The following is a 19,363-nucleotide window of genomic DNA, read 5'->3' on the forward strand; positions in this document are numbered from 1 at the left end:
GTGTGCCCGTGTGTGCTCACTTGCTGGGGGTTATAATGTTTTTGGGCAAACCAGGGAAACCAGGTTGCAACACAGGAGCATTTTTATGACTTTTTGGGAAAATGTCTAAAGAAGTTGTTAAAGAGAAAACCACAGACCCCAAATGGCATCACTCGTGCTAAAGCCCATGATACCAAACCTAGATTTTAACATCTGACCTAACTGAAATTTTGTCCTTCCCCAGGAAGGTAATCTTAATCGGCCAGTCTGGAATTTCCGGGTCAGCACCAGCGAGGTAATCTGTCATGTGGGACCTCACCATTTCTACACTCCCCACGCCCCCACCCCTACCCCCGCAAAGGAAGAAGAGGTATTCTATAAGATAGATTCTCACCCTCCCACCAAAAGAAGGTGACCTGGCCTGAAATAATTCTTTCTTTTCTCTTGCTAATAACTTCCTTGCCTCCTTCTATAAAAAAACCTCCATTTTGTACAACTCCTTCACGCTCCGTTCTATTTACTAGATGGGATGTCGCCCGATTCATAAATTTTTAAATAAATCCTGTAGGTCTTCAAATTTACTCGGTTTAGTAAAGCAACTACACTCCAATAACAAATTAATTTAAGAAATTTTACTCGGTTTAGTTTGGGGTTTTTTGGTTTGTGTTGTTTGTGGGGGGGGGGGTTGTTTGTTTTTAGCCGCATCACGCCGGCATGTGGGATCTTTGTTCCCCAACCAGGGATGGAACCCACGCCCCCTGCAGTGAAAGCGCGGAGGCTTAACCACTGGACCGCCAAGGAAGTCCCTAATTTTGTTTTCTAACCATACGTCTTGAGGAAAGACACCTGGTTCTTCCCACCTAACTTGGTGGATATCCTTTTCTCCCTCAAAATAATCACTTTAATACCTAAAGTCGGCCAAAACTGTGTAAGCGCTAGAGCCCGCACAACTCTGCTTAGCCCCTGGGGAGCACTAACGGGTCTCTTCTCTCCTGCTCCACACCACTCTCGCTCCCCAGTGTTCTCAAGAGCCAAATTGAGCGTTTGCCTAGAGAACTCCATTTCCCATCGCCCTCTTCGCTCGACACCTACATTTCCCATCATGCACGACACCGCCTACTCCATCGACTGTTCCGGGCTCCGCCCTCCTTGCCCTGCTGGCCTGACTCTCGCCTAACATCACCGGCCTCCAGTCCTCCCCTCTTACCCGCCAGCTTGTCTGGGCCTCCGTGAGGGGGCGTGGCTTCTGCGCGATAGTGACGCCCATTGGCTGTCGTGTAGCCGGTGAGGCGTGGCTACGAGAGCCGGGCGGGCACATTTGGAACCGTGGCTGGGGCTGCGGTGTCGGCGGCGGTAGCGAAAAATGCACCCGGAAGGCTTGGCGGCGGCGGGGACGCTCCGGCAGCGTAAGTGGCGTACGTGGCCGACCGAGGAGATAGGGAGGGCGGGACGTGGCGGGGCCGCCTCGGCGGGTGGCGAGGTCGCCGCAGATCGGAGGTCACGAGGTCAGGGATCTGGAGCTACGAGGTGTGCACAGCGCAGGGATGCCAGGTCCGGGTAGGGGGCGCATTGGACTGGATTCTTCTTTTCTTTAGGAAATTCCTTTAGAAGAAAACAAGTTTGGGCAGGATATTGTGTGATGTGCAGAACAACGCGACTTTCATGCATTTGCAGTTAGCCGTCTGTCCTCTCCCCACCCTTCCGTGGCCTTGGGCTGTTGCCCACGCATCTTAGGACGGCGTTCATAGCCCTGCGTGATCGCAGAGGGCCGTGTTTACCCCTCATCTAAGCTTTGAACCTGTGTTTATTGTGCTGTTAATCCCCTTTTCCCGTGTCTGTGAATTTGTATCTCTCTTTAAGTTCTTCTTCATCTCCGGGAGTGTGAGTGCGTGTCATTTATTCATTCAGCATCTCTTACTTCAGCTCCCTTGTGCCAGGCCCTGTGCTGCAATTTGGGTACCCAATAGTAACCAGCAACTTGGCAACTTATAGCTCAGAGTTTAGTGGGAAGACAGACACTAAAGTTGGAAGCAAACTAGGCAGCAGGATAATTTCGGGAGTGATTAGGACTGTAAAGGGAATAAGCCGGAAACTGACTAGGGGTTGAGGAGGCCTTAAGACATGATGCATGCATTCCTCCCTCAACCTTTGTAAGATGCCTGACTGGCCCTGTGGTAGGCGATGCTGGGGATACAGCCGTGCCCATCAGTCCTGGTTCCTGTCTTCATGGAGCTTACCAGTACAGAGCAGAAGACAGCGACAGCCTAGTGTGATGGAGCTGTGATAAGAGAAGAGCAAGCAGAGGGGTCAGGGCTGGGATTGGGGAAGCACAATCAGAGTGGTTATGGCTGGGATGGAGGTGTTGTGTTAGCCCAGGTAAGGAAACATGAGCCAGCCCAGCCGTGTCAGTGAAGCTTCCTGGAAGAGGTAACATCGAGTGATGAGGAATTGGCCCGGGGAAGGGGATTGATTTATGGTGCGAGGGAAAAGCATGGGAGGCCTGTGCTGAGTAAGCAAGTAGACAAATGAATATAGATTCAGAAATTGTAACAAGTACTTGGAAGAGAAAAAAGAACCACTGGATGTTATGAGAAAGAACAGTGTGGGGCTACTCCTTTATATTGAGGAGTAAGGAAAGTCTCTCTGAGAAGGACTCTTTTGAGCTGAGGCCTGAGTGCTGCATTGTCAGGTGTTAATTGTGGGAAGGTGTTCCAAGGTGATAGCACTGTATGTTCAAAAGCCTGAGGGGGCAAGAAGCTAGGCAGGGTCAGGACACGAGAGGAGGAGGCCCTTGTGACTGGTGGAGTGAGTCCCAGGAGAGGTAGCAAACCAGGATGGTTGGCAGGGCTGGGTCATGCAGGGCCTCCTAGGCATTTGGATTTTATTCTCAGCGCAGTGGGCACCGATCTCAGGCAGAGGGCATGAAATATTCTCTTTTACATTTAGAAAGATCATTCTGGCTGCTGACTGGAAAGGAGGTTGTTGGGGCTAAGAATGAACAGGGGAAGCTGGTAGGAGGACATTTAAGTCAGGTGCAAGATGACAGAGTCTGAGAAGGGAGGGTAACATTGAGACCAGGGGGGTGAGAACTGATGTCAGAGGTAAAGGACCTGCTGAGGCCTTGGCAGGAAGTGATGACTAGAGACAGCCCAGGGCACAGGGTGGGTGGCTGTGAAAGCCGTGGGTGTGGTGAGATTGCCCTAGGTGAGAGACAAAAGACAAGGGTAAGGGTGGAAAACTGGGGCACAGAATTCAGGGAGCTGGAGAGAAATCACTGATTGAGAAGGACCGATCAGAACATCAGCTCCGTGAAGGCAGGAGTTTTTCCCTTTTGGTTCACTGCTGTATCCACCTCAGCCGCAGCAGAGCCTAACCCACAGAGGTGCTCAGTCGATGTTTGTGGGGCTCCGACAGGAAAGAGAAAGAGGTAGTACAGCGTGTCAGAAGCCAAGAGAGCAGAGAGTCGGAGGTTGGCATTTGGAGCAAGGGCCTCAGTGCTGCCGAGGAGCTTGAGTGTGAGGAGAGTGGAATAACGGCCTTGGCCTGGTAATGCAGAGGCATTTAGGGGACCGGTGAGAGCAGAACCCCAAATGCCAAGGGCTGAGGGGCGACAAAGAAGGAGGAAGTGCTTACACTAAAGCTTTCAGGAAGCCAGCCCTTTGGCCAGAGTGGGAGAGGGAAAAGAGAAGTGGTGCTTGGGGACAAGTGGGCCGGGGCCAGTGCTGCTTGCTCTGGGATAGAGGACTACCTGGGTCTGTTTTCAGGCTACAAATAATGAAGAGGAAGAGTCGAGGGGCTAGTTATTGATAATAGGTGACGGGATTAACCACTTTTTTATGGGCCAGGCCAGGGGCTGAGGAATTTATGTCACTTTGCCCTGGAGTGTTGACACCATCCTGCAGAGGAGAAAACTGAGGCGCACAGAAAGTCATGACATGGATTATGTGATTCCTCTTCCACATCCCATGGTAATCCTACCACCCTGTTCCCACTGTGGCGCCTGGCACAGAGGAGGAGCTCAGTAAATGTTTGCTGCGGTGGCATGGCTTATTGGTCGGGGTGCTGGAGCCTGAGTGCTGGGTTCAGATCTGCCCTCTCTATACTCCCCATCTCAGTAGACAGCACTCCCATCCACTTGATCACTCAGACCAGAATCTGGGACGACAGGGTGTGAATTCCTTCATCTTCCTTACCCTAATGCAGCCAAGCACACCTCCAGCAATCCTGCCTCTCCTACCTCCAAACTTTGCCAAAAGCAGCCCCACCCCTCCCCACCTGACCCCTGCCCACCCCCTCCTGCTCTCCCACCGGGACCACTTCAGCAGCTTCCTCCCCCCTCCCCTCCCCTCCCCTCCCCTCCTCTCCTCTCCCCCCTCCCCTCCCCTCCTCTCCTCTTGTCCCCGCCTTCCCAGTCTGTTCCCCACAAGAAATGGATCTTTTGAAAACTTGAAACCCGGCTCTGCTTCACACCATCTGTATGACTCTGGGCAAGGACCTGAGCCTCTTGGGGCTCACGGTTCCCATCTGTAAAATGGGATGATAGTCTCACCAACACAAAATGGATTGTTGTGAGGATTAAGTGAGTTAATCCACAGTGTTTAGAACACGGCCTGATGTGTGGTTTAAGTGCTCAGCTGGGGTTTCATTATTACAGTATTTAACAGGGTGACCTGGGCTGGAATCCTGCTCTGTCACTCCCTCAATTTGGCCCTTTGCACGAGTCATTTAGGCTGTCTGAGCCTCGGTTTCCACATCTGTAAAATGGGCATGGCCATTTATTCATTCATCAGGTTTTTAAATTTACTTTTATTTTTATTTATGTTTGGCTGCGTTGGGTCTTCGTTGTTGTGCGCAGGCCCTCTCCAGTTGTGGGGAGCAGTGGTTTCTCTTGTTGCAGACCACGGGCTCCAGGCTCGCGGGCTCAATAGTTGTGGCTCGCAGGCTCCAGAGCACTGGTCAGTAGTTATGGCGCACGGGCCTAGCCGCTCCGCGGCATGTGGGATCCTCCCGGACCAGGGCCCGAACCCGTGTCCCCTGCATTGGCAGGCGGACCCCCAACCACTGCGCCACCAGGGAAGCCCTTTTTAAAAATTTATTTATTTTTATTTTTCATCAGGTTTTTATCAAGCACCTACTCTAACCCTGTTCTAGGGGCTGGGGCTTCAGCCACAAGCAAGACAAAGCTCCTCACCTTGGCGGGGGCTCACATTTGAGTGGGGGAGACAGACAGTGAATAAAATAAACAGCTCGTATGTCAGCTGTTGCTGAGTTCTGTGGATATGAATGAAGTGGGGAAGAGGGATGAGGGGGTGGTACCAGGGGAGATGCAGTTGTGGACAGGATGGCTGGGGAAGGCCCCACGGAGCCAAGACCTCGAGGAGAGGAGGGAGCCCTGAGGATGTCTGGGGCAAGAGCATTCAGGCAGAGGAACCGCCAGTGAAGAGGCCCTGAGGTGGGAATGTGCCTGGTGTGTTCACTGAGTACTGAGGCCCGTGTGGCTGGAGCTGGATGAGTAAGAGGGAACATGAGGGGAGAAGGTCTCTCTAGAGACCTTGTTTGTAAGAGGCTTAGCACAGGATTCTGTGCACAGTCAACCCCAGTACCCAGTAGCCGTCATCGTCGTCCTCCTCCTCATCATTGTTATTTGGATGGATGGATGGATGGATGGATGGATGGATGGATGGATGGCAGGCAGAGGCCGCCCAGACCTGACTAGACAACCCATCTGACAGCGAAACCAGTGCCCCACTGCGGCAGAAGTGGGAGGGAGAGCTCCTGCCAACTGAATGAGGCTCCCCACCCTTCTCCCCCCTGCAGCCTCGAAGCGGAGGGTACCTGTGTCCCAGCCAGGCATGGCTGACCCCCACCAGCTTTTTGATGACACGAGTTCGGCCCAGCGCCGAGGCTATGGGGCCCAGCGGGTGCCTGGCGGCCTGGGCTACCCTACAGCCTCCGCCTCGCCCCAGGAGGCCTTCCTGGGTGATCCTGTGTCCAACATGGCCATGGCCTACGGGAGCAGCCTAGCCGCGCAGGGCAAGGAGCTGGTGGATAAGAACGTGAGTGGGCCGGGCTGGTGGGGGGGGGGCAGGTGGGGGCCTTGGGGCCGGGGCTTCAGGCGGGCGCTCTGCCTCCCCAGATCGACCGCTTCATCCCCGTCACCAAGCTCAAGTGTTACTTCGCCGTGGACACCACGTATGTGGGCAAAAAGCTGGGTCTGCTCCTCTTCCCCTACCTGCACCAGGTGAGCATCTGAGCCGGGTGGCAGCCTGTAGGCAGGGGTGGGGCAGGCGGGGGCAGGCGTGAGAGGCAGGAGGATCGCTGAGAGAGGCCTGTAGGCGGGCCAGGAGCCCAGCTCTGGTCCTGCCTGCCCCCTCCACCCTCCCCACAGGACTGGGAGGTGCAGTACCAGCAGGACACACCAGTGGCCCCGCGCTTTGATGTCAACGCTCCTGACCTCTACATTCCAGGTTTCACCCTACCCACCACGGCCCGGTGCCCTCCTCCCTCTGGGTGGGCCTGTCTCGGGCAGAGGTTTAGGTGCCCGGAGGCCCTGGGTGGTCCTTCTTCTTCTGACTAGCGTCTGTGTGTCTCCCTCTCACAGCCATGGCTTTCATCACCTACGTCTTGGTGGCTGGCCTGGCGCTGGGGACCCAGGATAGGTAAGAGAGGCCTGGAGTAGGCAGAGTGGTGTGGGGTTTGGGGGAGCTGAGGGGCAGTCAGGAAAGTCTCTTGGTTCCCCTGTCTCAGAAGAGCCCCACCGTGTTCCCAGTTGGCCCAAGACAGAGCCCGCACGGTCACCCTTGCCCCTTTCCTCTTTCCCACCCGTGTGCAGCCCATCACCACACCCTGTGCTGGGTGACACTAAATCCATCCTTGCCCTGGCCTCTCCTAAACAGCTGCCCAGCCCCCACATACCCCCTGCACCCCCACTCCAGCAGGAAGGTCTTGGCTGAGAGGTGAGCCTGGCTAAGTCCCCCCCTTTGTCAGAAGCTGTCCCTAGCTCCCCTGTCCCCAGACCAAGCCCCAGCTCCTTAGTCTTGCACTGCCTGCCCCTCTCCCTCACTCTGCTGTGCCACTCTGGTCCTCTTTCTGTTTCTCCAGAAAGAGGTCCTCTTTCTCTGTTTCTCCTAGGTTGCCTCCCCAGGGCCTTTGCACATCAGTTCCCTTTGCTGGGGAGTGTGTTCCTCCCCTACATCACCTGCTGAGCACCTATTCACTCATGATGTCTCCACTGCGATGTTACTTCCTCAGGGAAGCTTTTCCACCCTCCAGCCTGCATCAGGCCCCCACCTCTCACTCATAGACCCCTGTTCATTTCCTTTGTGGCATGGAAAACGGTTGTCATTAGAGTCCATTAATTGGTGAGGCACTGGGGATATGGCAGAGACTAAGGTCCTTCTTCCCCAATCAGCTCCTTCCTCCTTCAAGCCTTAGCTCAAGTGTCTGATACCCACCTCCCAACGGGGTCACACACCTCCCCTGCCCTGTGCTTCCCCCATCCCAGCCCTGACCTTTCTGGGCTGTCACTGGGAATGGGATTTCCAGGACAAGGCCCAGATCCATCTTGGTCCCTGCCGGGTCTTCAGCATGCCCCGCCCCCCGCCCCAATACAGGCTGTCCCCAGGCAGATGCTTAGGGAGGGTCTGAGCCAGCTAACTGAATGACAGAGATCTGGTGTTGACAGGTTCTCCCCAGACCTCCTGGGGCTGCAGGCAAGCTCCGCGTTGGCCTGGCTGACACTGGAGGTGCTGGCCATCCTGCTCGGCCTCTACCTTGTCACTGTCAACACAGACCTCACCACTATCGACCTGGTGGCCTTCTTGGGCTACAAATATGTTGGGTGAGTACCCCCTCCGCCTTCCCACCGCCAGCCCCCAGCCCTGGGGCTTCTTCCTCAGACCAGCCTTCCCCTTTCCCCCACAGGATGATTGGCGGGGTCCTCATGGGCCTGCTCTTTGGAAAGATTGGCTACTACCTGGTGCTGGGCTGGTGCTGTGTGTCCATCTTTGTGTTCATGGTGAGCTGGGGCTCAGGGAAGGATGGGACTCAGGGCACTGGCCTCCTGGGCAGAGTTGGGGGTCCCTGGAGGCATCCAAGCAGGGGATGTCAGGTGGGGAGTTTAGACCAGAGGCCCCACACTGGTGAACTGAGGAGCCCTGGAGTGGCTGCCCTAGCCTGAGGGCCCGGAGAGCTTCCTGGAAGAGGGGGTGTCCAAGCGGGGTCCTGAAGGAAGAGGAGGCGCCAGCCAGGCTACTAGAGTGGGCTCTCACCCCCACTCCACTCTCCTTGCATGATGGGCTTTCCTACCGGAATTTCCTTTAGGGTGAAAAGAGTTCCATATCCTCAAAGTAGCTTCTCTGAGAGTTCATCCAGCTGGAGTGGAGGTGCTGGTTAAGAGCACTGGGATCCACCAGGCCTGGGTTTGAACCCAGGGTTCACTCGATCCTGGGCAGATCACTTCCTCTCTTTAAACCTGCTTCCCCTTTTGTAAAATGGGGATGATGATAATTGCACGTCAGGGTACTGGGAGGATTCAGTGTGAGGAGCAGAGGGCAGAAGCCAGGGGCTGGTGGGCCGGATCTGCCCAGATCAACTCCGACTTAGATGTCATTATTTAGAATTCTGGCGGGGGAGGGAGTGGGCAAAAAAGTTAAGAAGAAAAAGAAGGCATTTCTGGCTTGTGTTGAAAAATTGTCAAGGGTCAACACAAGCTGGTGGCGGCCAAAGGGCCAAGCCTGGCCGTCCCCTCAGGTGGAGTATTCACAGTGAACTTCCTCACCTCACTCACTTAAGAGGCCTCGCCTAACGTTTGAGTTTGGAACCCTCACATTTGCTCCCAAGGCCTCCGCGTGTGTTAGGAGGTTGGGGAGAAAGCAAGGCTCCTCAAGAGCAGAGATCTGAGCCCAGCTGCCCTATGGAGGGGGGGAAACTGGAGTGTGGAAGGAGTGCGGGCTCAAGAGTGAACCCTTCCCCCGCCCAGATCCGGACGCTGCGGCTGAAGATCCTGGCCGAGGCGGCGGCCGAGGGCGTCCCGGTGCGTGGGGCGCGGAACCAGCTGCGCATGTACCTGACCATGGCCGTGGCGGCGGCGCAGCCGCTGCTCATGTACTGGCTCACCTTCCACCTGGTGCGGTGAGGGCGGCCCCGCAACGCCTCCAGGTGCTGCTTCCGGTGGCCACCGCGCTGCCGCCGCTCATCTCCCGGCCACCTGCCGGCCACAGGGTCCGGCCCGCCGCCCGAGTCCCTCCCTCCCCATCCTCGCCGAGGTGCTGAGATCTCCAGCTGCACAGGCCGCCCCCCAGGAGTGCGGCCACTGTTCCAGAAACAATAAACCGTGATGGGTACGGCGTGGGCAGCCTCTCCTTGGCGCGCGGTGCCCAGCAGGGGGCAGGCCCTGTCCGGGAAGGGGGATGGGGAAGGGCGGGGCGGGGACAAAAGGCAACCTGGAGGCCGAGAGAAGGTTTAATGAGCCCAGGCCAGGCCCGTCAGTGGGAAGCCTCCTTCTTCTTGCCCTCTTTCTTCTCCTTTTTCACCTTGGGCTTCTTGACCTTCCCCGGGGCGCTTTGTGCTGCTAGGGGCTGGCAGCAAGGGGCTGTGGGGCGGAGGGCGGTGGAGGAGGGAGAGGAGAGAGAGGGTGCGCCTGTGAGAAGTCGGCCCAAATTCCGGGCTGAGACTCCGCCCTCACCTGGGGCGCCGGGCACCCGCTAGAGAGGGGTGAGCCTCTTACCTTCTCCTTTATTCTGAGTCGCTGCTGCTGGAATCTGAGGCGCTTCCGTGCCCGTGGCCGTGCCCATGGCCGTGGCCGTGCCCGCGCTCGTGGCCGTGCCTGTGCCCGAGCTCGTGCCCGTGCCCGTGGCCATGTTCAGGCTAGTCGGAGGCATGGCAGTGAGGCCGGGGACCCCTTTCCCAGCTCCCATCCCACCATGTCGGAGGCTCCAGACCTAGCGGGGCCCTGGGGTCAAAAACACCCTCCTACGAATAAAGTGACTTACCTTCAGGTTATCAACTCCGTGAACGTTGGCGGGGGTGTGCCTGAGGTTTCCCACCCGGCCTGCCCCTTCGGGCTTATTGGGGGTGGACTCCAGGGCTGCAGAGAGAAGAGAAATTGGGTGACTTGGTGCAAGCGCAGGGAATGCCCTGTTGGAGGCAGTCCCTGGGTTTGAGTCTGGCCCCCTGCCCCTCAAGCTCTGCACTCCCCAGGAGCGCACCTGCTGAGGGTCGACCTCCATGGTGGTGAGAGAAGGTACGTCTGCCGGGCCAGAGGCAGGGGACGGGATTTGAGGAGAGACAGTGGGCTGGTCCTAGAAGTTCTGAGGAGCCCTACCCGAGACCTTTGTTCAGAGTCCTTAGCCCTGACTCAGAGCCCCTCCCCGGCAGCGCCCAACTGGTCCTCTGGGAAATGGGGAGGGTGGACAGTTAACTTATGTCTCCCCTGCACCACCACTCACCCAGTGAGCATTGGCAAGTGGGCGGTGGGTGGGGCTGGGGGAGGAATGTGTGGGCAGTTGCAGATTTGAGGGGCTAGAGCTGTTATCAGCTTCCCCTAAAAGGGTCGATCCTTGCTTTTGAAGAAATGAGAGGGAGGGTGCCTCCCCGTGCCCTCTGTGATCATACTGACACTCCTTGTGTACTTACTACGTGCTGGGGCGCTGTTGCAAGGGCTTCAGATACATTAACTCACTATAGCAATGCCTTTGGCTTGGTTGGGAGCAGTGTCTGAAGGGGTGAAGAGCATGCACTTGGAACCAGTCTGCTGCTTGGAAGCCCATCTGTATTACTTAGTAGCAGAGTGATCTGGGGAAAGTTACTCCCCCTCTCTGGGCCTCAGTTTCCTCATCTGTAAAGAACAGCTACCATATGGAGCTGTTGTAAGAATCAAATGGATTAGTTTCCCACAACCATGCCTGCACACAGTTACAAGGAGTAAGTGCTTATAAAACAATGTTTGGCTTTTAAGTAAAAGGTAGCTATGGTTGCTATCCCTATTTTACAGATGAGAAAACCGAGGGACCAGTTAAGATGACAAGGGACAAAATTAGCCCCTTGTCAACAGGCTAGAGCTGATATTCGAAGCCAGGCAGTGTAGCTCAAGTCCAAGGCTGTGCCTGGCCCCTTTGTCTCACCCTGGGGGTCACTCAGCAGAAGGGGCAGCCAGGCGAGCCCAGCCTTCCCTCCCCACACTGCGCAGGGCCCAGGTTAGGCCCAGGGAGGAGTTGGGGCCTGTGTCATCTGTTCCGATGGCTGTGAGGCTAGGAGTCCTTGAGAGTCACTCTCCAGCCCAGCCCTGCTGCCAAGTTGGCTGCCTGGACCTGCAGGAGTGTCAGGCAAGGCTGGCATTTAGGCAGGAGCAGGTAGCTGAGGCCTTCAGATGATGACGAGCGTGTAGCAATCAGCCTTGTGCATTCAGGTCTCTGCTCCAAAGTCCATTCCTTAGAGGAGACTGCCCTGACTGCTGGCTCCACGGAGCCTCGTCACTCCATCCCCTTTCCCCTGCTTCGTGGCCAGCATAGATAGCCCTTGCTTACCACTCTCTGAGGTTATCTTTCTTCTCACGTGTTCCTTCAGCATATATTTATTGAGTACCTACTATGTGTCCAGGACAGTTCAAGTTCTGGGGACACAGAGCTGAACAAAACCAGCAAAAATTCCAGCCCCATGGAATTGACATTCTAGTGTGGGGAACAAGGCAAAATGTAGAGTATGTTAGAAAAAGCTGGAAACAAAACTGTCCATCAGTTGGTGAATAGATATACAAAATGTGATGTATCTATCCATACGATGGAATATTATTCAGCAATAAAAAGGACTGAACTCCTGACATACGCTACAGCTTCATAAACCTCAAAAACATTTTGCTGGGTGAAAGAAGCCAGACACAAGAGACTGTATATTGTATGTTATCATTCGTGTGAGGTATTCAGAAAAGGCATTTAGAGAGACAAAGTAGATTAGTGGTTGCTGGGAGCTGAGTGTGGGAATGGTGATTAGCTGTAAATGGCCATGAGGGATCTTACTGGGGGGAAGGGGATGAAAATGTTCTAAAACAGATCTACGGTGATAGTTGCACCGCCTGGTAAAATTATTAAAAATCACTGAATTGTATATTTGAAATAGGTTTTATGTAACTCATAACTCAATGAACTCTATTTTTTCTTTAAGTAATATGTGTTAAGAAGAGCAATACAGCAAGAAGGGGGACCAGGGAATAACTATGTAGTATGTTTGGGAGACTCTGGATTTCAGATAGTTACCAGGGAAGCCTCACTGAAGTCTTTTCTGAGTACAGATCTGAAGGTGAGAAAACAAGCCATGCAAGCACATGGGGGCATATCTAGGCAGAGGGAGTAGCAAGTGCAAAGGCCCTGAGGCAGGAATGTACCTGTGTATCTGAAGAGCTGGAGGGAGAGAGGTAGAAGAGGAGGGGTGGTTGGGGTGGGTGGTGGAATGTCTTGTAAATCAAAGACCTTTGGTCTTTACTCTGAGTGAGAAGAGGAGGTGAACAGTGATTGTGGCTTTGCGACAACCGTGTGCAGGATATGAGAGAAAGTGCCTGTCTCTCCCGGGATAACATAAATTCAGGAGGGTGGGAGCTTCGTTGCTTTGCTCAGCGCCTGGAAGGGCGTGACTCAGAATTGGTTCTCCCTACCATTTGGTGAATTAGGTTACCTGATGTCTGGCAGTGTGGTAACGGCAGGTTAGAGCAAGCTTAGAGTGGCTACGAGTTTGGGTTCTGGAGGTCAGTCTGCTTACAGGTGAATCCTTGCTCCACCCCTTACTGTTCTGTGGACCATTAAGTTAGTCAGTCTGGCCCTCATTGTCCTCCTCTGTCAAATGGAACTTAACCTCATAAGGTAAATGGTTTTGCACAGAGCGTGCCTGGGACAAGGTAAATAGATACTTGATAAATGTTAGTTTTTATTATGATTCACAAACACACTCTCATGATTCCTTATGAAACTGGCAACAGGATCCCCATGTTATGTGTAGGTGAGCCCTAAAAGGTACAGTAGGACACTGGGCTAGTAGGTTGTGGGACAGCAGTGTGAGGCCTTCCAGACTCAAGAGGAAGTAGTAGCTCTTCACCGCTGTGCTAAATCAAATGGTGGGGTGAGTGAGTGAATGGGTCCAGGGAGACCTCGGCCTGGTCCTTCAGATCCCCAGCTGTTCGCTCCTATATTATATTTAGGATGTGGCAGCTTTCAGGGACTCTGAAGACAGAGGCTTAACAAGAGAGCTTCACTCTTCTCTCCCACGAAAACCTGAGCTGGAGGGAGTCCACAGCAGGTGAGTGGGTGACTCTGCGAGATCACCCAGGGACCGGGCTCCCGCTGTCTGGGAGCTCTGCAGTCCTCCAGGCTGTCGCCCCTGGGCCTGTGGGGAGCCTGGCCCCCACCATCGGGCTCTCAGGAAGGAAGAGGGCAAGTGGAGGGCACACCGCTTCCTTTTAAGGACCCGACCTGGAGGCAGCACACATCCCTTCAGTCTGGATTTCGACACCTGGTCACATGCAGCTGCAAGGGCGACAGGGAAACAGCGAGTTTCTAGCTGGGCAGCCACATACCCACTAAAACCCGGGGACTTCTATGACTGAAAGGAAGAAAGGGAAATGGGACACGGGAGCCCATCACTACTGCCTGTCGGTGGCAGCAAGTGTCCCTCCCTTACTCCCCTACTCCGGAAGGTTTACAAATGGAGGCGAGATTAAAGCTGGGAAGGTGGACATAAATACTTGGATGAAAAACGTAGGTGAGACAAGGGCCCTCCGAAGACGAGGCCATGTCCATCTGCTCTTTAAAAGTGAGTTCCCTGCCATTCGCTTCTCATCTTCCATGGCTAACGGAAGCAGAGACAGTAGCTATGCCTGTCCTCCCCAGGCCCCGCCTGCTCCTGGTATCTAATGGCACTGCCCTCCCCTGCTTGTTTCCTCATTATTTCTGCCTAAAATGACTTGGTCCTATGGGTATAAGCAATGCCTTCTCCTTTGTAGGAAAAAGAGACTCGTGTTCCCTACTGGCCTGCAATCCCCATGTCATTCACTGCTAAGATCAGCTTACCTTTTCTCCAGCATTTCACGCTGGAGCAGACACGCTTCAGAGAGTCACTCCAACCCTGAAGTTTTTACTTAGTCACTGCAGTTTAGGAAGAGAGTTCTGGATGCCAACGTTAGGGGTATAGGACCAAGGAGCAAAGTGCTGGAAGAGACAGTCCTCCATGGGGGTCCAGTGCTCCTGCACGTCTGTGGACTGACGTAGCTAGTTGGAAGAGAAACTGCTGAAGGCCTGGCTTCGCCTGAAGCTTACATGGCCAGAGTGCCCCAGTCCTACAAACATCATAATCCCTGTTCTGGAATGTTTTCTTTGAACCTAACCACATCCCAGGAGATGGATGACCTTAAGCACACAGTATGCAGGGACTCAGTTTCTTTTCCCATAAGACTGAAATGCTGCACTGGCCCTGGATGTTCTGGAATACTAATAATCAGAAAATCTCAACAGAGCCTCCTTCAGGAGGTGCCAAGGGGCTGACAGCCCAGCTAGGGAAACCCAAGCTTGGCCTCACCCCACTGAGTGTTGTGTCTGGGACTTGATTTTATTCTATTTACAAGCTAATAAATTAAAATTAGCCTTGTAACTGTTTCCAAAATGCTGGCAGGAGCCTTGAGATTCCTGGGTCAGAGACAAAAGGCTTTGTTACAGCAGCAGCATAAGCATCAACCTGTGTGTTGGCCTCCCTTGCCCCATGGGGGCAAAGCGGAGGTCCAGATGGACGCTGCACATGCGGTGACTCGTTGCATTACAATAGAGAGACGCTGAGCGTGGGGTACACACCACTTTATAGCAGACAGGAGGCAAGCCTGCTCTTTGTCCTAGAGGGAGCCATTACCTCACCTCATCCCTCAAGGTGCTCTCACTGCAGACCCAACCTGGAGCATGGCCCAGGTAAAAAGCTGTCAGGGTTGTGCATTCTTGGCACACCCAGCAAGACACATAGAAGCAGGAGACCCCCATGGAGGGCTGTCTTTCCAAACAATGCACCTCTCTTGGCTTCTGATGAATTTTCACATGCGTATGCCATTCCATTAGCTGATCTGATTATCTTGACTGGGCTGGGACCAAATTCAGTTTGTCTCATACGGCATTTAATTACTGTCAGCACGGCTCCAAGTAGCAGTGACTCCTGTTGATGAGGCCAACCTGCCATCCAGTGTCCTGGACTCATCAAGCTGTGACCATGCAGGGCTTATTTCAGACGGCCAGGATGTAATCAAAGGCTAGTCTCTTATCCATTAGAAACCCCACAAGGGAGTTCAGACTGACCTGTTGATCTTTGGTGTCACTGCCAATAATTACAAGGCCCCAGAGCAGGCCCTCATGCCCAATGGAGAGACATTGTGACTCATTCTTTCCCACATGCAAACACACAGAGTACTGGGCACAAGGCATTCCAGTTCAGGATTTGTTATTAAACTTGACTTGGAACACCACTGCACTGGTTTGGCTAAGCCACATGGGCAGTGCCATGAGTAGCTGCAGCCTCAACCTCCATACATGGCATAGCTCGGAGCTGCTTGGCATCAGAAGTGTGTGCTTTTGTTAACAGCCAGATTAGAACAAAGCTGAGCAGGACCATGTGTTTGTAAACGTCTACGGGTGGGGCCCACATTCAGGCGTTGCTGCTGATGGCATTGGGTATAGCAGAATGATTCAGGATTGGGTGCGTCTATGTGTCACATTGCCTGCTGCAGGGCTTAGGCGGACCAGGTGATGGATTGGCAGGCTGCAGTGTTGGATCTAGAGGGCAGAAAGAGCACTGGTTACACCCCTCCTTCCCCCCACCCACCTCCTGGGGTCTGAGGTGTTCCCTTGCCAGGTGCCAGGTTGTTATTCTCCCTCCGAGGACACGAAATCAGTGTGACTCCCGTCCCAGAAGGTATAGCTTTACCTCTTCTATCATCACCTACTCACACCCAGACCTTTTGTTTGGAAAGGTCAGATGTAAATGGAACAAGCATTCTTACAAATGTACAGAGACCATGTGGGCCACTGTAGGGAGACGTGGCAGGCAGGGCACCCAATGACCAAGTGGTCATTGTTTTCAAGACCTGGGACTAGTCATCCAAGAAAGAATCTCGGAGGCTGAACCAGAATTAATTCCTGAGGCCCCCTCTGGTCAGCTGCCACCCAGAGGGTGCACCAACCAGGTGAACCTGGGCTTGCTGTTAGGGGGAAGAAAGATGCACCATACACAGGAATGATGAGGGTAGAATTCCAAATTTTCGAAATAGTCTATATAACTCCCAACCCCTTTGACCTGATCTTTACCCAGGAGATAGAGATAAATCCTTTCTGGTGACAAGCACATTCAGTGACCAAAGTACCTTACTAAAGTGTATGGACCAGGAAGAGGTAGAGATCCTTGTTGAGGTGATTTTTTAGAAGCCCTTTCCACCTCTGAATGATGCTAGCAGTCTGAGGATGACAAAGGCCATGAAATGTCCATTGAACACCTTGGCTGCTGGCCTATCGTTAGGCAGCTTTTGCAACGAAAAGAGGACCAACGTCAGCCTTTAAATGGTCTAGAAAGTGGGAAACGTGGCAGTGTAGTTTCAAGGGCCGTAGTGGCGTGGCAGGAGGTGGCTGACCTCCTGGAACAGCAGCATCATAACCCGGAAAAGTACAGAAGGGAGACCGATACCACTGGCAGACAGAGCGCCGCGAGGCCTCATGCTGTCAATCTGCCAGGAGCAAGTGGAGCCACGGGGCCTCCCCAACCACAAGACAGAACAGGACAAATTCTGGCAGAAGTGCGTCACAGAGGTAACTTCTGCATCAAAAACATATAAAGGTACACGATGAAAAACCTGTGAAAACTCGACTGGCCTTGATGGTGTTAGGAGAATTCACTTCATGATCTTTCTACGGCAGTAGAATTATTTAAAAATGATTCCCAGACTTCCCTGGAGGTCCAGTGGTTAAGACTCTGCGCTTCCAATACAGGGGTGCAATTTCGATCCCTGGTCAGGGAACTAACATCCCACGTGCCCCGTGGCACGGCAAAAAAAACAACAACAAAAAGTGAAGTGATTGCCGACAGTTTCTTTTAAAATCCAAACACACTACTTTTTTCCTTCACATGAAGGAGAGACAACTCTTGATCAAGCAGGTAGAGAAAGGCCAGAGGCATCAGTGGGTCTGAGGTTCCTGAATCCAAAGGGATACATGAGTGGACCTGAGAGTTGCTCGTGCGGTGGCAGCGTGGGTGTAGGGAAGAACCACCAGCTACTAAGGAGGAACGAGGACACAGGTAGGTGGGCAGAGGTGGCCACCACTTCCCGTGGGCAACCTGACATCTATGATCTCATGTGGTCCTGACATCCACCCATCTTACAGGTGAGGAAACCGGAGGTTCAAAGGAGTTAAGTGACCTGCCTGCTGTTGCACACCTGGAGGGGGTGGTGGGCGGAGAGGCTCTTCCCAACGTCTAGGCCCTCTTTCCCTGGACCACAGGCTCTTGCGGAGCACTGGGGAGGTGGGGGGCAGGGGGAACGGGGGCGGGGTTCCCAATTTGTCTGGGATATGGCACCTGTTCACCAACTCTGAGTGAACCACAGTGAGGGCCTGCAACACCAGGTTGCCTGGAAGGCTTGGCAGGGAGAATGCCAGAATCAATGAGCAACGTCTACCATGGAACAGAGAGGCTGGGGGGAATTGGATGAGGTATTTACCCAACTGCTTCTGGAACAGATTTCTAAGCCCTAATGGACAGAAGCCTTTCCCCCAATGTACAGTCATCCCTCCAAGATATTGTGTTCAGTTCCAGACTACCACAACAAAGCAAATATCACAATAAAGCAAGTCACATGAATTTTTTGATTTCCCGGTGCATATAACAGTTATGTTTACACTATAGTCTATTAAGTGTGCAATCGCATTGTGTCTAAAAAAACAATGTATATACCTTAATTTAAAAATACTTTAGGGGGCTTCCTTGGTGGCGCAGCGGTTGAGAGTCTGCCTGCCGATGCAGGAGACACGGGTTCGTGCCCCGGTCTGGGAAGATTCCACATGCCGCGGAGCGGCTGGGCCCGTGAGCCATGGCTGCTGAGGCTGTGTGTCCGGAGCCTGTGCTCCGCAAGGGGAGAGGCCACAACAGTGAGAGGCCCGCATACCGCGCAAAAAAAAAACAAAAAAAAAAACAAAAAACTTTAGGGCTTCCCTGGTGGCTCAGTGTTTGAGAATCTGCCTGCTAATGCGGGGGACATGGGTTCGAGCCCTGGTCTGGGAGGATCCCACATGCTGCAGAGCAAGTAGTCCCGTGAGGCACAGCTACTGAGCGTGCGCATCTGGAGCCTCTGCTCCGCAACAAGAGAGGCCGCGATAGTGAGAGGCCCGCGTACCGCGATGAAGGGTGGCCCCCACTTGCCACAACTAGAGAAAGCCCTCGCACAGAAACGAAGACCCAACACAGCAAAAATAAATAAATTAATTAATAAACTCCTACCCCCAACATCTTTAAAAAAATACTTTAACTGCTAGCCATCATCTGACAATGCAGGGTTGCCACAAACCTTTAATTTGTTTAAAAAAAAAAAAAAATCCAAACTGAAAACAACCCTGCAGTATCTGCGAAGTGCAATAAAAGGAGGTATGTCTGTATAGAATGTGGCCTTTTGGCCTGAAGGGATTTCTACGAAAGGTCAAGGAAAGGAGGGCTTATTGTCTTTTTGTTCCAATTTATTTTTAAATAAATAAAAAAACAAAAATCATGGATGCTGAAGTGGGTCATTAAAAAAAATAAAGTGTGGTATGACCAAAATTGTTTAAGATCTTTTCCCTTTTTGTTTTTAATTAATTAATTATTTATTTTATTTTGGCTGTGTTGGGTCTTCGTTGCTGCATGCGGGCTTCCTCTAGTTGCGCTGAGCAGGGGCTACTCTTCGTTGCGGTGCGTGGACTTCTTGTTGTGGTGGCTTCTCTTGTTGTGAAGGACAGGCTCTAGGCATGCAGGCTTCGGTAGTTGTGGTTCACGGGCTCTAGAGCACAAGCTCAGTAGTTGTGGCACATGGGCTTAGTTGCTCCATGGTATGTGAGATCTTCCCGGACCCGGGATCAACAAACCTGTGTCCCCTGCATTGGCAGGCAGATTCTTAACCACTGCGCCACCAGGGAAGTCCCTAAGACCGACATTTTAAAAAAGTGAAATAGAGTAAGAAAATATCAGAGCTTACCACAGGTGGTAAGGCTAAGTCTTGTTTGGTGAAACTTTATGGGCACTCAGTTGGAATATAAGATGTATTTCATTCAAGAAGATCTGAAAGATGCTATTTTTTTTTTTTTTTTTTTTTGCCATACGTGGGCCTCTCACTGTTGTGGCCTCTCCCGTT

General features: G+C 53.1%; 1 protein-coding gene across 7 annotated transcripts; it reads left to right on the top strand.

Annotated features, from left to right (window-relative positions):
• The first annotated feature begins 216 nt into the window (after nt 1-216).
• LOC132479848 (protein YIF1B-like) lies at nt 217-9,328 on the top strand. 7 transcript variants are annotated; one of them, XM_060083494.1, is made up of 8 exons: nt 217-274; nt 5,797-6,035; nt 6,116-6,220; nt 6,368-6,446; nt 6,581-6,638; nt 7,664-7,819; nt 7,903-7,996; nt 8,960-9,328. In XM_060083494.1, exons 2-8 carry the CDS (start codon nt 5,832-5,834, stop codon nt 9,113-9,115), a joined length of 852 nt encoding a protein of 283 aa, XP_059939477.1. In that variant the 5' UTR covers nt 217-274; nt 5,797-5,831; the 3' UTR covers nt 9,116-9,328. The 7 variants fall into 7 exon arrangements, with proteins under 7 accessions (XP_059939477.1, XP_059939472.1, XP_059939473.1 ...); XM_060083489.1 differs by lacking the exon at nt 217-274 and adding an exon at nt 1,266-1,394; XM_060083490.1 differs by lacking the exon at nt 217-274 and adding an exon at nt 1,268-1,385.
• The last annotated feature ends 10,035 nt before the right edge of the window (nt 9,329-19,363 follow it).

The sequence above is a fragment of the Mesoplodon densirostris genome, chromosome 19, assembly GCF_025265405.1.
Source record: "Mesoplodon densirostris isolate mMesDen1 chromosome 19, mMesDen1 primary haplotype, whole genome shotgun sequence".
NCBI classification, from domain to species: Eukaryota; Metazoa; Chordata; class Mammalia; order Artiodactyla; family Ziphiidae; genus Mesoplodon; species Mesoplodon densirostris.

What these genes read in the sequence shown, in the direction of transcription:
- LOC132479848 (XM_060083489.1), top strand. Translation starts at nt 1,343, where the DNA reads ATGCACCCGGAAGGCTTGGCGGCGGCGGGGACGCTCCGGCAGCGTAAG. An exon ending in TCCTGACCTCTACATTCCAG is followed by an intron (nt 6,447 to 6,580) that starts GTTTCACCCTAC and finishes TCCCTCTCACAG; the next exon opens with CCATGGCTTTCATCACCTAC. An exon ending in TTGGGCTACAAATATGTTGG is followed by an intron (nt 7,820 to 7,902) that starts GTGAGTACCCCC and finishes TTTCCCCCACAG; the next exon opens with GATGATTGGCGGGGTCCTCA.